Genomic DNA, 26,775 nt, shown 5'->3' with positions numbered 1-26,775 from the left:
ACCCATTTGCAAACAGTCCTAAGTCCTTGTTCTACACTGTAAACAAAATTTGAATACAACACTTGAAAGAAATGATAAAATTAATTTAAAATTCCTCATATATTCTCAAAGATGAATGTCTGCTGGATAGAAATACCTTTTGAAAAACAGCTAGATATATTTTTAAAAACTGCAGAAATAAAACTTATGATTTGCGGCAGACGGAAACAACTGGATTCTAATAACAGATTGGCAGGAAAGAAATGTACTCTGTTTGAAATTGTAGTTGTACAATTGTGTATAATTTTACCCAATACCACATTCTTCAAAATGGGTATAAATTATATTAAAAAGTCAAGTCTTATTTTAAATGTACTAGCAAAATCCGTTTTGAAAAGAAAACTCTTTAAAGCACACATGCACATACATGTTGGCTTGCTGCTTTGCGTCTAGTTAGAAGGGGCTCAAAACAGTTTTAGGAAAAGCCCTATAGAGTCTTTCTATGTACACCCAGATGCAAAATTTCAAATCCTAATCTTAAAACAGTTTTTAATTGCTTATATATGAAAGCACTTGCATGTATTTAAGTTGACATAGAGTGATATACCACCGAGATGGTGAGGATGGTATCAGGATAGATTTCCGTAGACTTTCATGATCTAGAATGCAAGCTCCATGAGGGCCAGGTGTTGTTCTAGGTCTTGTTGACTGATACGTCCCAAGCCCATAGATGAGTACGTTACACACAGTGGATGCTCAATAAGTATTTGATAAATGAGTGAATGGATAATTTGTAGATGATCACCATGTTTGTGTTTTAGAGCATAAAAATGGAAATGTAGGCACTTAGTTATAAGTAACTCATTTGAGACAGGTGGTGGCCAAACCAGGACTAACCCAAACCCAAAATATTAGTATGCAGATTCCTCAAGCAGCGATATTTTCTCTCAATAAATTATTTTACTGCTAAGCGCAAAATTAGTGATAAATACCAACATCTTACTGAGACTGTATATCCTAAAAGAGAATTTCCAAGCAAGCATCTCATATCCCATATACCTCCTTACCTAAACTGTTGTATGAGCTACAAAGCATATCCACATGAATTATATAAAGCGGATCATATCAATTTTGAGGCAGACTTATTTATCACTCAATGAGCAGCTAATAACTGCTTTACCTTCTGCAGTATGCTAAGTACTGAGACTATAACTGCGTGTACATGACTGACATGGTTCTTCTCCTGTGGATATTTCCTCTTGAGATGAAAACAAACAAAAACACATGAGCAAAATAAGTGCTTTGAATGAAATAAATGGAGTTTTAGAGTTGATAGTTACATGAACAGGGGAGGCATGTTTGAAGAAGCGATGATTAAGCTGCAATCTTCAAGTTGCAAGTTAAACTTAAAAAGCAACTTCCCCATTTGGACAGAGTCCAAAGTATCTGCATGAACAGGTATATATGCCTTTGGGAGATGGGAAGGATATGAGTTACTATACCTTTCACATATAGCAATCAGTAGAGTTGGAAATGCTTCCACCCAAGAGTTAATTAATGCCTTCTTCTCAAAATAGAAACCTTCCTATTTTGCAAGTAGTTATTATGAGCCACCCTTATGTTTATAGGAAACCCTGGTGGTGTAGTGGTTAAGTGTTACAGCTGCTAACCAAAGGGTCGGCAGTTCGAATCTGCCAGGCGCTCCTTGGAAACTCTATGGGGCAGTTCTACTCTGTCCTATGGGGTCGCTATGAGTCAGAATCGACTCGACGGCACTGGGTTTGGGTTTTTTTTTTTGGTTATGTTTATATTTTTCAGTCAATGTTTGGGGTGTTAACATAATTGTCTAATATAAAATGAAAGAATGTAATTTTGGTAATACCCAAACAAAAACAGTATAATTGTATGTATTAGGTTTTGGTAATACTTCTATTTGATGTGTTTATTTTATACGTGTTTCCCAGGATAGTCCACTGGTCTTACAGTCTGACAGGAATGTAACAGTGAACGCAAGAAATCACATGGGGCAGCTAACTGGACAGTTGACAATAGGTAAGTGTTTGTGGGTAAATGTTGTTCAAATCTTACCTTCATGTAAAACTCTGTGGGTCTTTAAATTGGGAAAATTAAAAGTATGCTACTTTTTTAACATATATAACTAGACATCCTATTATAGCCAATTATTTTCTCATAATTTAGCTTGTCATAAGGCTGGTCATGGTTCTGTCTTTTTCGTGGTTATTACTCTTGTCGGTGTGTTCTCAGGAGACAAAGCCGCATTTATTTTGCTGTCCATTACTTTTGAATTATGAAATCTACTGTTTACCTAGTGAATGTTTCCATAATATATCTTGAATTATATTAACTAGACTTAAATAAACATGTGGAATGATTTACCATTATGGGGTCTATGCATCTGCTGTTTTAGGGTGTTGGTTTTCAATTAATTTTTATAATATTTATTTACTTGTATGAACTAGTATAGATGAAAGAGTTGAGTATAATTAATAACATGTATCAATTACTTATAAATTTCCTGTTGAAATGATCTATACTTTAAGGTTTATAGGTTTTAGAAGTTATACATATGAACTAGTAACAAAATATAATTAGTATTTTCCCTATTATCAAGTAAATATTTAAATAGAGTTATTCATATTATCATGTCCAAGTATAAGGCTTTTTTATTTGACTCAATTTTAATAGGAAGAAAGGCAAGTTAAAAGTCCACTGTCATTTAAATGCAAATATATATTTCCAATACTTCTATTTAAATTATACAAAAATAGGAGTTTTGAAATTTTGGGTTCATAAACTTGAATTTGATTCTTTCTACTTCCTTTGTGAATATATGAAGCATTTTAAATTTGTTCTTTGCCTTAGTGAAGCCAAAAAAAAGAGAACTTATATTTTAGTATAAATGTATTTTCTAAAAATATAATTGCATTTATTTGTGATAATTACATTTTATTGAACTCGTTTCTTTGCATAATAAAACTGATTGTTAGATATCTATTAATTGCTATAGTTGGATAGCCTTTACAAAGGGGCTATATTGCAAATTAATTAGAGAAAATAATATATCTGTGGATGTAGAGCAGATTCACAAGCACCAGGCCCTCCCTTAAACGTTCATGCTCAATTCACTGTCACTTTTGGGGGACTGCAGAAACAGGCCTAAACCGGGCAGATTTTCCGCATCATAACTTTCTTAAAATTGAGAGCCCTTTAGCCAGTTAGAATTTCCTTTTGCATTCAGTTCTGAACATAAAAAGATGCCCTTAGTAGAAAGGTCAAAATGTAAATTAAGCAAAGACAATATTCCAAAGTCCGCTGCCAAGCTCAGTAGCTGCACAACTCCTGCCTGCAGAGCAAAGTGGCATTTTGATAATAAGAAATATAATCAAATACTGTTTGCATTTTGCTGCTTCCTTCCCTGCAGGAAACACAGGGAATAAGACTATCATGTCTGTATTTTCAATCATCCTTCCAAACTGAGTTTAACATTGTATTAATATTTGCCCACTGGTGAAGAAACTGGTGAAAACCAGAAAGAGAAAGACAAAGAGAGAGGAGAGATTCCACCTTGTTCTGAATGAAGCAAATCACTAAATTAATGGTGTGGAGCAGATTACTTCTGTGGCTGGAGACACACTTATTCCAGTGAAGTTGAAATTAAAAACTCTCTAACGTCCTGGTCTCGTGGGCGTGTTGTTGTTGTCTTTCATCTTCCCACTGCTTTGCATTTTTTCACTAAACAGAGGAAAGAAGACATCCCTGAAGGGGAGGGGAGAATGTAGCCACACTTGAAGTCAAACCATATGGGACTAATTAGTACCTGTACGGATTCCAAAAAGTTAATTTCTCTCTCCAAGATTGAGTTTTCTCATCTATAAAATAGTGATAATGGCATTTACTTTGAATGCCATTATAAGAATTAGGGCAACTTCAGTGTCTGCAAATGGCAGGCAAGTAACATATGGCGGCTGTCGTTATTCGCGTGATAATGGTGACCGTAATTACTGGCATCACTTACATTAAACGTAGATGGCTATAGTGTGGGTAATTCATAAGGACTTTCAATCCAGGTATCTCTGTGATAGCAATTACAGTAAAGAGGCTGGATTACTTTTGCAAAGATATGGTACAAAACGCATCACTGAGAGTACATCGGATGCGTGTAAACATTTTTGGAATTACGGCATGATAAAATTACCTTTGGGCAGAATTGGAAGATATTTAGGGGGAATTCAAAAATGCAGGCAAATAGCCTTCATTCTTAAAGACTCGAATTTTGATTGTACTGACATAAAATAGTGTTTTAAACATCTTTTTTCTTTCTTTTTGTTCTTGTTTTAGGGCACGGTCATGATTATAGTATAGGAATGACACTAGTTTGAAATATTTTTTTAAATATACTACCACCAAATGGGCTAATATTTATGAAAAATATATTCAGTTAGTCTTCATTTTCTAAGTAATATAATTCTAATTTCTACTCCCAAATATATCAATTACTGTTAGAAAACTATGATCAGTTTTACCAGTGTGGCAGACTGAATTGTTCTCGACATTTGGAGGAATATAACAGGAAAGTAAAATCTCCCTTATGGATAGTTATTCGTACCATTTTTTTGAACAATGGCTCAGCAAAGCAAATACCTATCTGCCTTGTACCCTACCCTTCTCTTTCTTTATAAGACTAATTTTCTATAAATTTAATTCACAGCGATATGCGTAATCTGGGGGCTAGGCAGACCCAGCCAGTTGAGTCTAAATCCAGATGAAGTCAAGGAATATGAACCAATATTATTTCTAATTCAAGAATGCAAACAAAGTATTTTATACAAATACCAACCCAAGCACAATCAAAACTAAATCTAAATATTTTTAGACTTTGGGTAAGAAAAATAAATTGGACAAATATTGTATACTTAGAGAGTTCCAGACTTTATATTAAATTTAACCAGATATTATCCAAATTTGCCCATGAAATCTAAGATTCTAATTTTTCCTGACCTTCATAGCATCAGAAGAGATTAAGGTACTCAAGATTTCTTCCTCCAAAGTTCTCTTCTTAAAATAAAGCTGGAAGAGAAAAATGAGATTGTACCTGGGAAGTGGTTAAAGAAAGTACAAGATTCCAGGAGGTAAGACTCTGAAGAAAAAATAAGGGCTTTCCCAAACAAGTCTCAGAATCATTCTCCAGGTCAAAATGACTATGTTTGTGAGCAGAGAATTCCTTTATGCCCCCCCCCCAAATGTATCAGCTTGCTTAGGCCATGATTCCCAGTATTGTGTGGCTGTCCTCCATTTTATGATGGTAAATTTATGTTGAGAGGATTAGGGTGGGATTGTAACACCAACCTTACCCAGGCCACATCCCTGAGCCAATGTAAAGGGGGTTTCCCTGGGGTGTGGCTTGCACTACCATTTATCTTTCAAAAGATAAAAGGGAAGGGAAGCAAGCAGAGAATTGGGGTCCCCATGCCACCAAGAAAGCAGCTCCAGAAGCAGAATGTGTCCTTTGGACATGGGATCCCTGTGCCTGTGAAGGTCCTTGATCAAGGGAAGATTGAGGACCAGGACCTTCCTCCAGAGCCAACAAAGAGAGAGTCTTCCCCTGGAGCTAGCACCCTGAATTTGCACTTGTCACCAATAGACCGTGAGAGAATAAATTCCTCTTTGTTAAAGCCATCCACTTGTGGTATTTCTGCTATAGCCGTACGAGAAAACTAAAACATTTATATCTATATATTTATATAGATATATAAAAAACCCAGACCCATTGAGGTCCAGTCAATTCCAACTCATAGCGACCCTATAAGACAGAGTAGAATTGCCCCATAGGGTTTCCAAGGCTATGATCTTTACAGAAGCAAACTGTCACATCTTTCTCCTTCGGAGCCACTGGTGGCTTTGAACAGGTGACCTTTCAGTTAGCAGCTGAGCACTTAACCACTGTGCCACCGGGGCTCCTCTTTTTTTTTTTATCTAGGTGACAAAATAATATGTAATTTTAGGTTATATGCTGGTATGTGATGGTGGCATGTTGTTTTATATTATTCATGATAACATTTCCATCAAATAAAATATATGAATTATGCACCATTTTTATGAAGGTTTTCTTATTCACTTAGGAGAATGCTACAATATGATGTACAGAATAAAAATTATTTCTTCAGGGCAGTGCAAATAAAATATCATCATGTATCTTTGATACAGACTTGTCCATAACACTAATCTTAGCAAAAATACTGTTAATTCATTCCCTAAAAATGTAATGATTTTTTCCACATTATCATAAAAATTGTTGAATTTTATTTACCAATAATATGATACCGATCTTTATTAGAACAGATTTAAACTACCCTGGTGGTTCAGTGGTTAAGGTTTCGACTGCTAACTAAAAAGTCAGCAGTTTGAATCCACCAGCCGCTCCTTGGAAACCCTATGGGGCAGTTCTACTCTGCTTATATGGTTGCTATAAGTTGGAATCAACTCGATGGCAACGGATTTGGTTTGGTTTTTGGTTTATAAGCAGTTTGAAATTTATAATTGATGATCTCTGTGTAATGATTATTCTTCAACAGCATTTAGCCAACTTGGCTAAGGAATTACGTTATATATTGCTTTTTCTTCTTGTGTTATAAAATATATTTTACTTCAAGCATTGACTAAAAAGTAACAAGATTTTTTTTCTTTCATATGCTTCTGTCATCAGTCTAAAGCTAAACCGAAAAACCAAACCCATTGCCATCAAGTCAATTCCGACTCATAGCAACCCTATAGACAGAGTAGAACTGTCCCATATGGTTTCCAAGGAGCACCTGGTAGATTCGAGCTGCTGACCTTTTGGTTAGCACTGGTAGCTCTTAACCACTGCACCACCAGTGTTTCTATTCTAAAGTTAGAGAGTAAAAAGAAGGATAAACTGAAAAGATGAACAAAGAATAATTCTAAAACGTAGACATAGGTTTCTTTTTGTTTTAGATAGCCTTCACATTTAGATTTCCATCGAAAAACAACAACTTTTGAGTAAGTATCTGAGCATGGTTACTTATGTGGTCCTCTGTCTTAAACATGACAAGAAGCTCCACTATGCCACATCTGTGTAAAATGTTGAGGCTAATTGGGTGTTAAAAAATTGGAATGTCATTACTCTGAATATCTTTTATTTTCAAGTGAGGGTGCTTAATAAGGCCAAAATCTTTTGCTTCAAATGGGATCTCTTATGTCATCATAATTCTTGTTTAATGCTCAGTAAATTTTGGAGACTGAATTACTGTATGAATTAACTGCTAGGAACTGCTAGCTGTTATTGTCAGAAGCATTTACTCATTTTTGATATTCTCATTTCCATTTATCAAAAATCAGTGACATATCCAAATTATATAAAAACCTTAATTACAACCCATAACTCCTCATTTTTTCTGTCTTGCTTCAGCAATTCCTTGACGTCTATAGTTATGGCTGCTTTAAATAAGCCTGATGGCATAGTAATAAGAAAGAATATAATTTAGAAGCAATTAAAACAAAGTGATGTTTACATCTAGGACTAGTTTTCTTTTGATATTTCACATTTTTAGGGTTAAACACCACAGTTCAATGAAAATAGTTATAGACTATTTTAGACTCTGGTTTCTTCCGAGGTCTGAGGTCCTTGCCTTCATTCCCAGGGGAATTAGTGAGAGAGCCAAAGCCAGGGAGAGGGGACCAGAGAGGTAGATGTGCCGGAGAGGGGACAGTGTGGTTGCTTGACCTTTCCAGGGGCTGTCTGTCAGTTCTAAACCTAAAGAGAAAACTTATTTGACAAGAAAAATTGAACTTTAGGTTTTTCTAGGGGGTCCCTGGGTGGCACGTGCAGTTAAGTGCTCGACTACTAGCCAAAAGCCTGGCAGTTCCAGCTCACCCAGAGTTGCCTCAGGAGACAGAACTGGTGATCTGCTTCCAAAAGGTCACAGCCTTGAAAACCCTGTGGAGCAGTTCTCCTGTGCACGCATGGAGTTGCCATGAGTCTGAATCAACTCAGTGGCAGCTAACAGCAACAAAAACAATCAGGATTCTCTGAGGAAAATGTTGTTATTTATTTTCTTTCTTTCTTTTTAGTTAACATGCACTAATAATATATTGGAGAAAATATTTATTTTTAAAATACAGTAAGTTTATAAGGAGATAAACTAATAAAGATGCTTCTATTAGTATGCATTTTTATCCACATGAAAGCCATTTGTAGCCCATAGAGTGAGTCACTAATTTCATAACACAACCTACTTTGATTTTCTGGTACTAACTGTAAAGGGAAATACAACCATTGCCATGATCTAATGATGCTTTTGGAGGACATATAGGAGATTCTGGTGGAAAATCAAAGTGTTCTTCTCACATATACGGAATGAGATGCTTAATCAAAACAAACGTGGATTATCCAGTGTGAACTATTTTCTACAACTTTATATCAAAAGAAGCATTACATCGCACAAAGCTGTGGTAAAATACTTTGAAGAAAGGTGAGAGCATGATAACAAAGTGTAAAACCAAAAAACCCATCGTTGTCAAGTGGATTCTGACTCATATCAACCCTATAGGACAGAGTAGAGCTGCCCCATAGAGTTTCCGAGGAGCACCTGGAGAACTTGAACTGCCAGCCTTTAGGTTAGCAGCCAAACTCTTAACCACTACACCACCAAGTTTTCCAACAAAGTATAGTCAGATAAAATAATTTAGTAGGTGGCCTGAGAAACATGATAACACGTTTGTTAGTTCAACCTAATTCAGGGATAAAAACCTAGACTTACCTGAAAGAGCTGATAGGTTGGTCTTTTAAACATTCCTTAGATGGCATTGCTGCATCATACAAGAGAGTCGTTATGAGTCAGAATCGACTCGAAGGCAAGGGGTTTGGGTTTTTTGGGTTTTTTTTTTTTTTTCTTCTTCTTCTTTTTTAAATGGCACTGCCTTTCACCTGAGCTTGCCATCGGTCAGACGAAGTGAGCATGCAAAATGTTGGCAATTATGGCTGGATGTTTTCATTTCGAAAATAAAGTACACTGGTAGTAAAACTGACATCCTTTGGTAAAAACCAAAGACACTAACACACACACACACAAATACGTTTACTTCCCCACAGTTGGTGTAAGGAAAATACCAGGAAGCAAAGGCAGGACTACTTTTAGATAAGCAGTTCTGAGACTGTAAGCACACATGGCAGATTCATTGAGAAATCCACATTTCACTTCGTGTAACAACCCTCTGAGATTGTTTGAGTCTGGGAGCTTTCCAAAAAATATTTACTAGCCACCTACCATGGCAAGATAATATCTCAGTAATGCAAACACTGAATGAATGACATAATTATAAAGGAACCTATGTTACCATTAAAAATTTAACATACAGCAAGGTCTACTAGCTTTTCAATATTTTCAATTTCTAACATTCCACAATTCAGGTTGATCCACATATCCAAAGATTTCACAATATTAGGCACATAGCACGCTTGTTAGAAGGGCACTTTGGTTACCAACTAAAAAAGAAATGTTGAAGAAAAGCAAAGAAAATCAGAACATACATTCAATGAAAATTATTATTTTTCAAATAGAAGAATGATGGATTTTCACTGGTAACAATACTACGGGGGATAATCGTGTGGTTTGTACAGCAAACTGTTATAAACATTTTCACCTGGGAATAAGGATTTCTCAGAACCTAGTTTTAGGAAGAAAGTATTTTTTTAATGGCTAATAGCATGGATTCTGGAGCTACCTATATTCCAGGTCTGCTACTCCCCAGCTGTGTGACATCATGGAAGTGTCTTTTCCTCTCTGGGCATCCTCTCCACATTTCTGTGGGATAACATGAGCATCCGCCTCATAGAGCTGAGGTGAAAGATGAATAAGTCCCTGGGTGGTACAGACACGTAAGGCTCTGGGCTGCTAGCTGAAGGTTGGAAGTTCAGGTCCTCAGAGTTTCCTCAAAGGAAAGTCCTGTTGGGTTATTTCCGAAAACTCAGCCCTTGAAAACTTTGAGGAGCATCATTCTACCCTGACACACGTGTGTTTGCCATAAGTCAGGGTTGACTTGACAACATCTGGTTTCTGGTTAATATACGTGCAGCTCTGGTTATGGGTATGTTAGTGATTACGATTTCGATGAGTTATGTATGTAAATAACTCTGTACACTTGACCGAGCATCTGGGTTTTACTTTCCTTATCTGTGATATAAGGCAATATGCTAAATGGCCATGGTTCTTTCCAGGCTACATCCAAAAGTGAGAAACTATTTCTCATCTTTAGAGAGGGAAATTAGGTGTCGAATCTTCTGGTCCATTACATTCCTCAATATTCACTAGTCCTAGCAAAATGAAACCCGATTTGATTCTTTGATGTCTTGGCCATACATGATAGGTACTTATTTTTGCTCTCAAATTTAAAATGAGGGTGGTAAGTAGACATGAGTAAATCAGCATTTTTGTGACGTTTTTACTTTTCATCAAAATTTTGCTTACAAAATATTTTTAAATGAAATTGAATCTATGGAAGGTTTCGAGAAGTCCCATCAGCTTATTTTTTCTCAGAACTACACATCGGCATGTTTTGTCCCCAAATGAAAGGAGAAAAATGTAGATGAGGGTTTTATAATAAATATTTAAAGACCCCTAAAGTGACATGCAATCTTGTGTTAAAGCAATTACCGTGAACACCTGGGAATCACTTAATTGACTGCAGATGGTGTAGGACATAAAAAAGTAGGAGGTTATAGATTACTCTCACGTACCAAGTTTCTGTATTTTGTCATTGACTTTTTTTTTACTGTTGTAATGGTTTGGGACAGGTTAATGGGTATTTTTCTGCAGCATAGGCTGTGCGATCTTACAGCAGAGATCAACAAAACACTCAGGTTTAAAATCACATATCTTTTTAATGATTAAATACATTGTTGATTTTAAGAGCTCAGTGGTACTATTAATCAGTTTGGGAAAATTGGAATTGAAGTAGATGCCTATGATATAAGGAGAAGGATGGGACTCTTAGAAATCAGCACCCTCAATCCATGTAATTCAGATACGATGAAAATCATAATGTCTTTGAAGGAAAGACACCAATGGGCGTAGTTTTAAAAAAGTTATATTAGTGGGATATTTTTTACTATCGTTTGAACGGACTGACTCAGTACACTGGAGTCAGTTACTGTTTGTTATTGCTTTAAAAACAGAAAGAAAATAATGGATTGTCACAAATATTTCATTAAATTCTCAAGTATTTGTGAAGATAGAAGTGTAGAATCAAGGAATATCAGGAATTGTTGTCCCTGGAAGGCCTAGGCCAAAGCGTGACATAGATGGTTTTGCTGGTCATTTCCAACCTTTGGGAACCCTGGTGGCATGGTGGTTAAGAGCCATAGCTGTTAACCAAAAGATTGGCAGTTCAAATCCACCAGGTGCTGTTTGGAAACCCTATGGGTCAGTTCTACTCTGTCCTGTAGGATGGTTATGAGTCAGAATCAACTCAAGGGCAACAGGTTTGGTTTTTTGGTTTGGTCCTCCTTCCCTTTCCTGGTACCCCATGCCCTTACCTGGAATTACTCATTGGAGTTCTACCGGGTCAACTCCACTTAAAAGTTGTCTGTGTTACGGTCATGAAGACAACGCCTGCAGGGTGCTGGCCCCTACTTCTCAAGACTACTGGTAGCCAATCTGCCAAAACAGACTGCACTCGTGTAGTATAGGGGTTAGTAACGCTTCGAAAGATGGAAATACCTCTTTAAACCTTCTTCCTTTCTGGGCAAAATATGTGTGTTCTGAAATGTGCTCTTAGGTAATAATGTCTTAAGTCACTGAGAAAGTAAACCTACTGTTAAGTATTTTAGAAAATGATGGGATAGGATAAAATGAGAAACGAAGGCTGTTTTTTAAAGTATTATGAAAGCGTCACACTTACTCATCTGAGCATCATCTAAGCCAGTTCATCTCTTCATAAGTTGATAAAAAGAGATACTTGTTTTATGTAAACATAATGCAAGAATTATTTTTAAGCTGACAATACCAAGGAATGCACTAAAAGATGAACAATCATTTTATTAATCCTATGATTGTATATCATAGGAAACCCTGGTGGCTCAGTGGTTAAGTGCTACAGCTGCTAACCAAAAAGGTCAGCAGTTGGAATCCACCAGGCACTCCTTGGAAACTCTGTGGGGCACTTCTACTCTGTCCTGTAGGGTCAGTATGGGTCTGAATCGACTTGACAACATTGGGCTTTTGTTTTGTTTTGTTTTGTTTTAGGATTATATAAAGCTACTCAAGGTATGCTATGAAAATAGCTGAGTTCTTTAATTTTAGCATTAAAAAGATTGTAGCAAAAGAAAAATGATGATTACAGAGCTCATTTAAGAATAACAGTAGAATAAAGAAAACAAAATAGAAAAATATAATGGCTTTGAACTTCGTATTTTAGGTATTTAATTAGAGCTTACAGCTACATAACTTAGCTGAAATCAATGAGTCTATAGCTTTATACACTTAACCAAGCTTTGTGGGACCTCAGAATTGCAGGTGCATTTGAATTCCATATATAATTGACTCATTGAACACACAATTACATATCGGCCTTAATAAGAACTTGCCTCTGGAAAGTTGACTAATGGTGCATAATGTTCACAAGTGTAAGGTTATGGGACTAATTATCCAAAAACATCTGGAGGTAGGAAGCTAAATAAAATTTAGGGATCCGCATGTATGCAAAAGATTGTTTACTTCAGTAACAGGGTCTCTAAATGATGTCTCAGTCAAGCCCAGACTACTAAAGACCAGGACTAATTGCCTGGTCAGGGGGTAGAGGGAGAAAAACTGTGGGAGGCCCATTACTTATAACGGTCTAGGTCCATTAATGACATTAACTTTTTTCTCTTAATTTTCACTTTATATTTTGTGTCTACTCCTATGGGTAGTTTTGGAGAAATTCCAAGTCCAGTAGTGCAAACACCAGAAAAAAGCACAGTGGGAACAAAAAATTAAACATAGGTAGAGGGAATATGAACCATAACAATTCTATTTCCAAGTATTTATTGTATTTATTAAAATCCTGACAGTATGCTCCTCCTGATGAGAAAGCAGTATTAACACGGATTCTTGAAACCATCCCAGGCTTGCCATCAATCTCATCAATCCTTTGCATGGTATTCTTTAGTAAAATAATCAGCTCTAAATTCACTTAATTGTACTTGCAACTCCTTTGCTATCTTTCCCTTGAGATTATCTGTAGATATTTCTTCATACATTTGTTTTATATCAAGAATATCTAGCCCTATACATCCATTCATCCATCATTGCCCAATAGTGTAATGAAAAAAGGAACATGAGCTTGTTTTGAATGTTCCCATTCTGAGTTCACACGTCTGCTGCTCTGTTTTCCAAATGCCTACTGACCCGTGGTTTGCTGAATGATTGATATTCCACCCTCCTTTACTTCGGTCTTTCTGGAATTAGACCAAGTTAAGGTCTCAAAATATCTGTTGTTGCTCTTGTTGTTAGATGCTGTCAAGTCAATTCTGACTCATAGCGACCCTATGTACAACAGAACAAAACACTGCCTGCTCCCGTGCCATCTTCACAGTCGTTGCTATGCTTGAGCCCATCCTTGCAGCCACTGTGTCAGCCCATCTCATTGGGGACCTTCCTCTCTTTTGCTGACCCTCTACAAAGTATGATGTCCTTCAGTGTTTGGTCCCTCCTGACAGCATGTCTGAAGTACTTGAGATGAAGTCTTGCCATTCTTGTTTCTAAGGAGCATTCTGGCTGTACTTCTTGCAAGACAGAATATGTAGAATCTACCTATTCTCATGTCATGAGATTTGAGAAGAAGAAAATCTCATTTCCAATATTGTTGTTCTGTAAGAAGTCTTTTGCAACATATTTGCCCAATGCAACACATCCTTTGATTACTTCACTGCTTCATCTATGGGCAATTATTTTTGATCCGAATAGAACGAAATCTTTGACAACTTGAGTTAGGAATCAACTCAACAGTAATGTGTGTGTGTTCGTGTTTTAATAGCCTTTGCTATGACAAAACCAAAATCAAACCCACCGCTGTCCAGTGGATTCTGGCTCATAGCAACCCTACAGGGCAGAGTAGAACTGTCCCATAGGTTTTCCAAGGCCATAAATCTTTACGGAAGCACACTGCCACATCTTTCTCTTATGCAGTTGCTTGTGGGTTCCAACTGCCCACTTTGGTTAGCAGCCAAGCATTTTAGCCACTGTATCATCAGGGCTCCTGGATATAAGGCAAGTAAAATGCCAAAACAAGTAAACAATTATGCAAGATATTTTATAATTAAATGCCAAAAGAATTCAATTTTAGCTGAGGGATTTCAGAGATGGGAAAAATTAGTGTGAAATTGAATGTAGATATGTTATTGTATGTCCTTGCTGATAGAGATAACAATCACATGGTCCTACCTCTTTTGCCACTATGATTGTATTACCCAAGAGTACAAGACTCAAGCTTAATCAATCACATTTATCTCTATGATTCCTTTGCTGTGAAAAAGTTACTATCTTTGTTCTTATGAGCTATAAATCAGGAGTTGCTGGCAGCCATCAGATGGAAGGTCGTGCCTACCTCAGACTGAAATCAACATATAGAAAAGCAGAGCCAAAATGTCCAAAGAGAATCATAGAATCCTTAAGCTTGTTTGAATCCCTTGATCCAACTATTCCTGAAGCCAGAAAACCCCTGTATTAGTCTGGATCCAATTAGGAGAGAGAAACCACATGGAAATTTGAACACAGAAATCTTAAAATAAAGAATTATTAACTATATCAGGGGATTGAAGTAACAAAGGATTGGCTGTTAAAAAGTAAAGAGATCCCAAATAATAGCGAGATAGTAGATACAAAGAGCAGCCACTCTCCTGAGGCTGAGCTAGATCACCCATCGAAGGACCTCCCACCCACCTGCCTCCAGGTTGTGGCTCAGTGAGTGGCAGAGAAGTAGTTTCGGTGCTCTTGCTGAATATCTGCCCTCATGATCTTGCCAGAAAACTGGCACTTGGAGGGATACCAGGGAAATCACTTCACAGAGAGGTGTCTCCCCTGAGGCCATTTTCTTTGAAATCACTTGTGGATAGCAGGGTGTGTCAGGGGAACTGTTGACCTCTGGGTGATATTGGCTGCTGGATTTTGCTGGCCACCATATACCATGGGAAGTTGCTGACTGCCAGGTTCTGCTAGCTGCCAGGTGCTGCTAACCCCCAGGTGCTATAGGATCCTGGTGCCCGAGAAGCCACCCAAGCTGTAGTAGCTGGACAAAGGAGAGACTGCAGACCACAGACATGAGCAGAGCTAGCATACCAGACCAAGAAGCACAAATCTCTTTCATCCTGCAGTATATCTTCAGGGCCCTCTACTGACAGAATCGAACACCATGCGAGCTGGCAAAGGACAGTTATCTAAAGAGTCCAGAGACGTTTTCACAGAACAGGCAAACAGAGTGAATGTAGAGCTGAGAGACAATACTCTGATAACCTACACATTCTCTTAGAGAAACGGTCATCTAGCCATGTTTTGTTGTTGTTTTTGCTAGTACAGATTGAGTTGGATTCCTCTCAGTTCAAACCCAGAGTCTTGCCAAATGCGAGCAGGTATGGTATTGGATTGCATTGAGAAATACTGAATACAAAAAAACAGTTAATGGTTATCACAAAAATCCAGGAGTACTGTTATGATGGAGTTATTTAACTGTTGAGAATAACAAACAACAATGCCCCTATGTTCACCTGGAGGAAACTGCCTGGTCATGTGCCATCCTCATAATCGTTGCTACGTTTGAGCCCATTGTTGCAGCCACTGTGTCAATCCATCTCACAGAGAGCCTTCCTGTCTTTTCGCTGACTGTCTACCAAGCATGTTGCCCTTCTCCAGGAGCTGGTCCCTCCTGATAACATGTCCAAAGTAAGTGAAATGAAATCTCGCCATCCGCACTTCTAAGGAGCACTCTGCCGGTATATCTTCCTGGCTGTACTTCCTCCAAGACAGATTATATAGATGGGAAATGAAAAGAATACATAGCATATACTTTTTTATGTTAGCCAGAAAGGGAATAATTAAGAGTTATCCCAAGGATGTGAGCCTGGTGGCCTAGGAAAATGGTGATGATGTTTTCAGAATTTGATACCGATGATAATAAATTTATGAAACATCAGAAGCATTATGAAAGTTTTACAATTTTTTTGAGAATATAGCAGCAATTTCCTGTAGAAGGAAAGAAACAAGGAATACATTTACTCAGATCAAATTTAATATTTTATTCCCTTAGTAACTAATTAATAAGATGCAATGAGCTAATTATATTTTGCTTAACCATTTGTAATATTTGATGAAATTCAGAAAAATTATAAACAGTAATACAGCTTTGATCCCAACTCTTACTAACTAACATATTGATATATACCCAACACGGATCTTTTTCTATAATATGTATCATAGAACTATAAAAGTAGGTATATTAAACAAAAATGGAATTGTACTGAACATACATTTGTTAACAGGCTTTCACTTAATATATTACAGTGTCCCACTTCCTGTTCTTCAAAAATATGATTTTAAATGTTCCCAGAGTATTCCATTTTTTGGTTATTCCACAAAATATTAAGCACATTCTATAATGTGGGAAATATACTTTTACTAATATGTCATTATTATAAGTAAAGTTGTGGTTAATATCCTTGTATATAAAACTTAATATGAATACAAGATTGTTTCCTTGGGATAAAATCCCAATTTATTGTAAAACCAAGTTTTTAAAAAAAATTTTTACAGCAGATAAGTCATTATACAATTAAATGTTGCCAATTGCCCTTTATAAAAGTAATAACAATTTTTATTCCAAGAAACAGTGAGTAAAAGTGCCTAATTATACTTACCGTTGCTATCACTGAGTTTAATCGATAAAAATAAACAAGTACCACTAATTTGATAGAAATGGCATCTCATTGTTTATTTGCATTTTTAAGTTGTTCATAGGGTTGAAATTTTTTTTTCACATCAGCCATTTGTATTCGTTTGTCTCATTTTGTCTATCCATACATGCTTTAGACTCCATTGAAATCATTTAGAATAATTTCAGTTTGATTCAGAGTCCTAAATTACCACCTTGTGAAAGTCTTACTTACAGTACTAGATTTTTACATGAAATCAACATAATTAAGTTTTTAAAATAAGTGATGTACATGTGTTAAAATGTTTGTTAATCATGTTAATTATCTGTATTACTGTTAAATTATCTTTCCTCCATTGAAATCAGCATGGAACTTTGTCATCTGAAACTTTCAATAGAGCTGATGGGTTGATTGGCAGACTCCCATCTTCATGGAGTTCAATAAAGAGTTTATATTATGTTAAACTAAACATGGTTAGTAAGAAGTACTTTGAATACGGGCATTGAAACCTCTGGAGTAAATGAAATTTGATTGGATTTAATTGGCTACATTTTCTCTTTGTAGGAAGGAAACATTAACATTGTATCCTACTGTGTTTAAACAGAGTTCAGTAGTTTCTTATTCAGGGGAAAGGAAATCTTACGGATTAAGTAGTACACAACCACTAACTGGTTTACACTCGTACCAAAATTGCATAACAAATGCCTGTTCTTATGCAAGACAGTGTGAGGTTGGGTCAAAAGAAAACTAGTTGCTTCCCTCCATGAATTTATAATCTATATTAGGGAGGTTGTGATAGACTGCACGTAAATGTCCCTTCTTGAAATATTACACCATAGGATAACTAATTATTTCTTTGACATATATATATATTATCGGTCATCTAGCCAGCTTTCAGTATGGATTACACCTCATCATTTAAAAAAAAAAAAAAAACCCCTCCCAATTGAACCAATAGGCAACACCATGATAAATGGAAAAAAGATTGAAATTGTCAAGGATTTCTTTTTCCTTGGATCCACGGTCAATGCCCATGGAAGCAACAGTCAAGAAATTAAATGACCTATTGCATTGGGCAAATCTGCTGCAAAAGACCTCTTTAAAGTATTAAAAAGCACAGGTGTCACTTGAAGGACTAAGGTGCACCTGAGCCAAGCCATGGTGTTTTCAATTGCCTCACATGCATGCAATGAATAAGGTAAACCGAAGAAGAATTGACACCTTTGAATTGTGGTGTTGGCAAAGAATATTCAATATATCATGGGCTGCCAAAAGAACAAAAAAATCTGTCTTGGAAGAAGTACAGCCAGACTACTCCTTAAAGGCAAGGATGGTGAGACTTCATCTCACATACTTTGGACATATTATCAGGAGGGACCAGTCCCTAAAGAAGGGCGTCATGCTTGGTAAAGTAGAGGGTCAGTGAAAGAGAGAAAGACTCTCAACGAGATGGATTTTCACAATGGCTGCCACAATGGCTCAAGCATAACAACAATTGTGAGGATGGCCCAAGACCAGGCAGAGTTTCCTTCTGTTGTATAAAGGATTGCTATGAGTCAGGCCCAACTCCATGGCACCTAACAATAGCTTTCATTTAACAATCAAACACCACCATGTAAAAAGAAGAATTAAACTGAGCATTTTAAGTATGTTCATTATGCTTTAATATACTAAATAAAGAATCATTACAAAAATAAATAAAAACCAAAGACTCGTTCGATGTTGATTGTACTGTCGTTGTTGTTGTTGTTAGGTGCTGTCGAGTCAATTCCAACTCATAGCGACTCTATGTACAACAGAAGGAAACATTGCCCAGTCCTGCACCATCCTCACAATCCTTGTTATGCTTGAGCCCATTGTTGCAACCATTGTGTCAATCCATCTCATTGTGGATCTTCCTCTTTTTTGCTGACCCTCTAACAAGCATGACTGATCCCTCCTGGAGACATGTCCAAAGTATCTGAAACATAGTCTTGCCCTCCGTGCTGCTAAGAAACATTCTGGTACTACTTCTTCCAAGACAGATTTGTTGGTCCTTTTGGCAGTCCATGGTATATTCAATATTCTTTGCCAACACCACAATTCAAAAGTGCCAATTCTTCTTTGGGCCTTGTTATTCACCATGCAGCTTTCACGTGCATATGAGGCAATTGAAAACACCGTGGTTTGGCTCAGGTACACCTTAGTCATCAAGATAACATCTCTGCTTTTCAATACTTTAAAGTGGCCTTTTGCAGCAGATTTACCAGTGCAAGGCATCTTTTGATGTCTTGACTGTTACCTCCATGGGTGTTGATTGTGGATCCAAGTAAAATGAAATCCTTGACAACTTTAATTTTTTCACCATTTGTCATGACGTTGCTTATTGGTCCAGTTGTGAGTATTTTTGTTTTCTTTATGTTGAAGTGTAATCCATACTGATGAAGGCTGTGGTCTTTGATCTTCATCAGTAAGTCCTTCAAATCCTCTTGATTTTCAGCAAGCAAGGTTGTGTCATCTGCATATTGCAGGTTACTAATGAGCCTTCTTCCAATCCTGATACCCTGTTCTTTTTCATATAGGCCAGCTTCTCGGATTATTTGCTCTGCATACAGATTGAATAAGTATGGTGAAAGTATATAGCCCTGAAGCACACCTTTCCAGACTTTAAGCCATGCAATACTCCCTTGTTCTATTCAAATGACTGCCTCTTCATCTACATACAGGTTTCTTATGAGCACAATTAAGTGTTCTAGAACTCCCATTCTCCCCAATATTATCCATAATTTGTCATGATCCACACAGTCAAATGCCTTCGCATGGTCAATAAAACACAGGTAAACATCTTTCTGGTATTCTGTGCTTTCAGCCAGGGTCTGTCTGACATCAGCAATGACATCCCTCGTTCCATGTCCTTTTCTGAATCCAGCTTGAATTTCTGGCAGTTCTCTGTTTATGTAATGCTGTAGCTGCTTTTAAATTATCTTCAGCAAAATTTACTTGTATGTGATATTAATGATACTGTCCAATATTTCTACATTTGGTTAGATCACCTTTCTTGGGGATAGGTATAAATATAGATCTCTTTCAATCGGTTGGCCTGATAGCTGTCTTCCAAATTTCCTGGCATAGATGAATGAGCACTTCCAGTACTGCATCTGTTTGTTGAAACATCTCAATCAACATTCCATCAATTCGTGGATCCTTGTTTTTCACCAGTGTTTTCAGTGCATGTTAAGTACCATTGGTTCCTGATCATATGCTACCTCCTGAAATGGTTCTCTTTGGTACAGTGACTCTGTGTATTCTTTCCATCTTCTTTTGATACTTCCTGTGTTGTATAATATTTTCCCCCTAGAATCCTTCAATATTGCAACTCGAGGTTTAAATTTTTTTGCAGTTCTTTAAGCTTGAGAAATGCCTAACGTGTTCTTCTCTTTTGGTTTTCTATCTCCAGGTCTTTGCACATGTCATTATAGTACTTTACTTTGTCTTCTCAAGCTGTCCTTTGGAACCTTCTGTTCAGTTCTTTTATTTCATCATTCCTTCCATTCGCTTTAGCTACGCAACATTCAAGAGCTAGTGTCAGAGTCTCTTTGCACATCCATTTTGGTCTTTTCTTTCTTTCTTGTCTTTTTAATGACCTCTTGCTTTCTTGATGTGTGGTGTCCTTGATGTCATTCCACAGCTCTTCTGGTCTTCAGTCATTGGTGTGCAACTCATCAAATCTACTCTTGAAATGTTTCTAAATTCAGGTAGGATATACCCAAGGTCATACTTTGGCTCTCATGGACTTGTTCTAATTTTCTTCAGTTTCATCTTGAACCTGCATATGAACAATTGACGAATGGTCTGTTCTGCAGTCGGCCCCTAGTCTTATTCTGGCATGATATTGAACTTTTCCATTGTCTCTTTTCCAGATGTAGTCAATTCAATTCCTGTGTATTTCATCTCAGGAAGTCCACAAGTACAGCCTCCATTTACGTTGGTGAAAAAAGATATTTATAGTGAGGAAGTCATTGGTCTTGCAAAATTCTATCATCTGATCTCTGGCATAGACCATGTCTTCCAACTACCAATCCTTTCTCTTTGTTTCCAACTTTGGCATTCCAATCACCAGTAATTATCAATGCATCCTGATTGCCTATTCTGTCAATTTCAGACTGCAGAAGTTGATTGGACTGGTATTTAGAAAAAAAATATGCCATTAATATTCTAATGTAGAAAGGTTGTTTGTGACTGTTTCTATTTTCTGAATTCTTTGTTATTTTTCCAATATGTTTGTGATATGATCAATTAGCCTAAAATGATTGCAATGAATTCTAAAGCAAATCTATAGTAGGAGAATAATTTTAAAGCTAGCTAAAGAACTCACTCTTTTTTTCTAATTTAGCTTGGTCAATTAATAATCATTCTCAGCAGGGTTTTTTAAATCATCATATTAAATTGAGAAACTAGCTAAAAACGATATGTGTAAATGGCTAATTTAGTGCTCTATTTGCAAAAGTCAGACTACACTCAACTAGTTTAATTTAAAAAAAGAGAATATACTAAATATAGTATTTTTTAAGCATCACTCTCCATTATTCTTTAAAAAATGATACTTTTCCAGTGCATGAAGTCTTATATATATTGTTGATTTTTGAAAGCAGGGCACTAAATTAAACCAGTAAGCAACTTATATTTAAGTAGCTTCTCCTCTTGAGTAGTACTCCATAAAAATGTGGGAAAGTCAGATATGAATGACTGAACATCAGGAGCCATGGCTACACAGTAAATGCCCATCTGGACAATGGACTTGCCTTTCCATGAACTGAAGACCGTGGGACCTGTCCTGATATCCCGTTGTCTGCAAGACACTGAGGCTGAGACGCAAATCTAGGGAGGTGGCAGTCGCCACCAAACTGCCTGAAATGAATCAAGTACAGCTGAAGAAAAGATGATCTGATTTACGGAAATAAAATAGCTGGCCCATTCCTATGACAGGCATTTAGAGTAAAACTCTTATCACCTGTATTAGACACAATAGGGAGGAGAGCAGAGCTGATGGCCTTTTGTGAGTGTCATTTGAAAAGGAACAGAGAATGAAACTGTTTTTAGTAAAAGTTTTATCCTAAAACTAGATACAACTTAGTACATGTTGTATCGTAAATTTCAAGCCCATGCTTTCAAATCTCAGAAGATGAAATTATCTCTAACGTAACAGCTGCAAAGCTGGACTTCAAACATTTTACAATTCTCTTTTAATGTATTTAAATTTTCTTTAAGTGTATAAGATATTTAAATTTTGTTTAAGTTTAACTGAATAATTGTGTGTGTGTACTCTAATGTGTATGCTTATTTATTTATGCATCTATTTCTTTAAATCAGCAAAGAAAAAGTACTGAATAATTGGCTGCCTGAGTAGCACATAACTTTGCTCAAATGAAACGTTATCTTTACAACATAAATGATGTGATAAATAGTAATTCTGGAGCTTTCTTATGCCATAACGTAAACATTAAAGATTAGAAAATACTGGTGCATGCCAATGGAACTAAGATGTTATTACTCAGCTAACTGCTATAAAAGTATAATATTTTCTAATACTAAAGTTAATTTATGTATTTAAGAACATAAGAAGATAATTTTTACATAAAATGTACTTTTCGAAATATGAAATAATAAAGGAATTCTTAATCAATAATATAGTGGAGAGAACAGTAAGTTTGGACTCAGAAGAACTGGGTTTTAATATAAACTATGAAACGAGTTCAGTAAAAGAAAACTGGACAATTTTCTTAACGTATCTGACCCTTAAATTATTTCAGTATAAAACAGAGGAAAATACCATAGGATCATTCTGAGGAGGATTGCTGTACTATTTTGGAAGTGCATTGCTAAATTCCCAGTGTTATTTGGTAGTTTACTATATTCCAAAGCATCTAAACAGGAAAATTCATTTTAAAAAGATAGCAAAGTCTAATTTAAGAATGCTAAAATTATTGAACAGGATCATTAATATGACATACGAGTTGCCAGCAGTACATCAACAGTGAACTGCCAGAAGTTCATACTGGATTCAGAAGAGGATGGAGTATGAGGGATATCATTGCTGATGTTGGATGGATCTTAGCTGAAAGCAGAGGTACCAGAAGGATGTTCACCTGTTTTATTGACTATGCATAGGCATTCAACTGTGTGGATCATAGCAAATTACGGATAACATTGTGAAGAATAGGAATCCCAGAACACGTAATTGTGCTCATGAGGAACCTGTATATAGACCAAGAGCCAGTTGTTTGAACAGAACAAGGGGATACTGCGTGGTTTAGTCAGGAAGGTGTGCGTCAGGGTTGTAGTCTTTCACCATATCTGTTCAATCTGTATGCTGAGCAAATAATCTAAGAAGCTGGACTATATGAAGAAGAACAGGGCATCAATATTGGAGGAAGACTCACCATCAACCTGCATTATGCAGATGACACAACCTTGCTTGATGAAAGTGAAGAGGATTTGAAGCACTTACTGATAAAGATCAAAGACCACAGTTTTCAGTATGGATTATACCTCAGCATAAAGAAAACCAAAGTCCTCACACTGGACCAATAAGTAAAATCATGTTAAAGGGAGAACATATTGAAGTTGTTCAGGATTTCATTTTACTTGGATCCACAATCAATGCCCATGGAAGCTGCAGTCAACAAATAAAATCACGTATTGCATTGGGCAAATCTGCTGCAAAAGTACTCTTTAAAGTGTTGAAAAGCAAAGATGCCCCTTTGAAGACTAAGGTGCATGTGACCCAAGCCAGGATGTTTCAATCACCTCATATGCATGTGAAAGCTGGACAATGAATAAGGAAGACGGAAGAAGAATTAATGTATTTAAATTACGGTGTTGGTGAAGAATAGTGAATATACCATGGGCTGCCAGAAGAACAAAAAAGTCTGTCTTGGAAGAAGTAAAGCCAGAGTGCTCCTTGGAAGAGAGTATGGCGAGACTTCATCTCCCAGATTTTGGACATGCGCTCTGAGGGGACCAGTCCCTGGAGAAGGACATCACGCTTGGCAGAGAGTCAGCAAAAAAGGGGAAGATCCTTGATGAGGTAAATTGACACAGTGGACACGGTGGCTGCAACAATGGGCTCAAACACAGCAACTATTGTGAGGATGGTGCGGGATCGTGCAGTGTTTGGTTCTGTTGTACATAGGGTCGCTATGAGTTAGAACCAATTCAATGGCACCTAACAACAACAAGTTTAAAATACCATAAAATTATTATGATATTCAATTACATTAAGCTAGTGACTGTAGTTGGGCCTTAAAACTAATTCTGAGCTGTCTGACACACTTAGATAAAAGCAAAACAAGACCGAAAACAAACAAGAATGTTCATATTCAATGATATAATTCTCTTTGTCAGATTAAAAGAAAGGATACTAGCTCATTTAGGGAGAAAAACTTCTCTTCAGGCCCCGATCTGTAGGTTAATTTTTACATAAGGAACATTGGATGACATAATGGACAATGTTTTGCAACGTGATTTTGCAAAAAATTTAAGAAACATCTATCAAATGGACATTTCTTGTATAACCTCTGCATAAAAGCCAAGGAATAGCATTAAACCTTGACTTACTAAAAAAGCATTTTAGCAGGTTGCAAGGAAAATGTGATCCAAGGATATCGCTTTCTGAGGACCTGACAATACACAAAAGAAAAACACCCTAGAGAACATTGCATAATGACTACTTAACATGTTGAGGGGGAGTTGATTTCAAATGAAAGCTTGAGTGAATCTTTGACAAGTGTCATTTTGTAGTCTTCTCAGAGAACGATTCTCTTTTTTTTTAAAATGCCTAGGATATTACGTACGTCTGTACGTGGTTGAGTAAAGACTGATGCATGTAACTTAAAAGATAGATTCATGTTTGTTATAGGCCATATAGCCAAGTGAGAAAACTCATGTTCTTACTTTACCCGCTGCAGCAAAGCCACCAACACTGATTTTGAAGGACTTGAGAACAACTCAAGTGCAATCAAGGTAGTCCTGGGCTTCTCAAATAAGAGAACAGACAGAATGTAGCATTCCATGTTCTGGGTAATGCTGGTGTTTGGTGTCAAGTGAAGGCCTGGGTATTATCCCTTCCCCACCCCCACCCCCACCCCCCCAAAAATCTGTGCCAAATGGAGTGAGAAGAGCCTGAAGAGCAAGCTCCATCTCCAAGGAATACACTTGGCAGAAAGAAGAAAACCCAATTACCCCAGTCTGACTCCTTCTTACTAGGCCACAGCATGTCTTCCTATGCCCTGCTCTGGCTGGTCAAAGATCCAAAAATGTGGCAAAGAAAATCAGAAACCAATGACAGATTCAGAGATGGGGTTAAAAAAAAAAAAAAATTGGGGGTTAACATCCATTAATTCAGATATATCTGCAGTTTCCAGAATGTATCAGGCTTTCTTTCTCCTCCAAATATTTTCACGTTATTATTTCTGCTTGGAACACTCTTGCTATAGGTTCTGTTTTCCTAGATAACTCTTAGGGCTCCTTTGCACCTTACTCTCATGTGCCTTCTGCCCCTAGTCACCCCAAGATTGACTTACTTGCTCTGACTGTGTGTTCCAACCACACTAGTTAAAACAAATTGCCATTGAGTCAATTCCAGTGCCAGCTAATTCAGCCTATCATAGTACAGACTGTATTGTGTAGTAATTACCTGATTCTTTATCTGTATCTCCTACTAGGCTGTAAGATCCTTGAGGACTTGAGGGCACTGCATTTCCGGTCCTCACTTCCAATGACCTTCACCTTTATCTGTATCTCCTACTAGGCTGTAAGATCCTTGAGGACTTGAGGGCACTACATTTCTGGTGCTCACTTCCAATGACCTTCACCTTTATCTGTATCTTCTACTAGGCTGTAAGATCCTTGAGGACTTGAGGGCACTACATTTCTGGTGCTCACTTCCAATGACCTTCACCTTTATCTGTATCTTCTACTAGGCTGTAAGATCCTTGAGGACTTGAGGGCACTACATTTCTGGTGCTCACTTCCAATGACCTTCACCTTTATCTGTATCTCCTACTAGGCTGTAAGATCCTTGAGGACTTGAGGGCATTGCATTTCCAGTCCTCACTTCCAATGACCTTCACATTTATTCCTCTGTTACTGCACACTCCCATGATAACAACTTGGTCCTTCCAATGACTGAAAATTCTTAAACTTAGACATTTTAGATTAGGATATCTCATTCTCTAATCCAAACTTTCTATTAGTCTAGCTTTCAAGTTAATGCTACTAGAGCTGCAAAAAAGTATGCTAAAGATAAAATTGAGGGGAATATCACATTGACTTGAGGTAAATCAGATTTCATATGCATATGAGTGGGAGAGATTTGTGCAAGATTATGTCAGCCTTATAAATGACAAATGGTTTATACGAAATTCAAGAGGAAAAGATTTGTATTAAGCTTAAAAAAGTGTACTGAGTTAACCAAAGTCAGTGCCCAGCTCATCCTTAGCTGTAATAAAATTGCATATTTATGAAACTAGACATGAAAATTTCCCAACTATTCTCTTACACCACCTACTAATTGGTTTTGCATTTACTATATCTTTGCTAATTTTGCTTTAATTAAAAGTCTAATAGCCACAAAAATATCATTTGTAAACACTAAGGCTTCAGAGAAATGTATTTGTTTTACCACTTTAAAATGTGTCAGGAGAGAACTTTAAATCATTGGATAGTGCGTTGAACCACTTTAAGTTCAAGGAAGGAAAAAGATGAACATATATATACATGTACACACATGCACATACAGAGAGAGAGAGAAGGGACTCAATTTCACTCTTATTCTAGATTAATGCTACAAAATTACCAAAGAGTCTTTAAACCTTTTA

General features: G+C 36.9%; 1 protein-coding gene across 3 annotated transcripts in view; it reads left to right on the top strand.

Moving 5' to 3' along the window:
* SGCZ (sarcoglycan zeta) overlaps positions 1-26,775 on the top strand; it is a 354,876-nt gene that overhangs the window by 266,772 nt on the left and 61,329 nt on the right. For all 3 annotated transcript variants that reach the window (XM_064272869.1, XM_064272870.1, XM_064272868.1), the window contains one exon: positions 1,944-2,031. In XM_064272869.1, coding sequence (XP_064128939.1) covers positions 1,944-2,031 — 88 coding nt within the window. The remainder of the gene's footprint in view (positions 1-1,943; positions 2,032-26,775) is intronic.

This window comes from Loxodonta africana, chromosome 19, assembly GCF_030014295.1.
Source record: "Loxodonta africana isolate mLoxAfr1 chromosome 19, mLoxAfr1.hap2, whole genome shotgun sequence".
In the NCBI taxonomy this organism is placed as follows: domain Eukaryota; kingdom Metazoa; phylum Chordata; class Mammalia; order Proboscidea; family Elephantidae; genus Loxodonta; species Loxodonta africana.
Note: the sequence above shows the minus strand (reverse complement) of the source record. Positions and strands in the feature narration are given on the sequence as shown.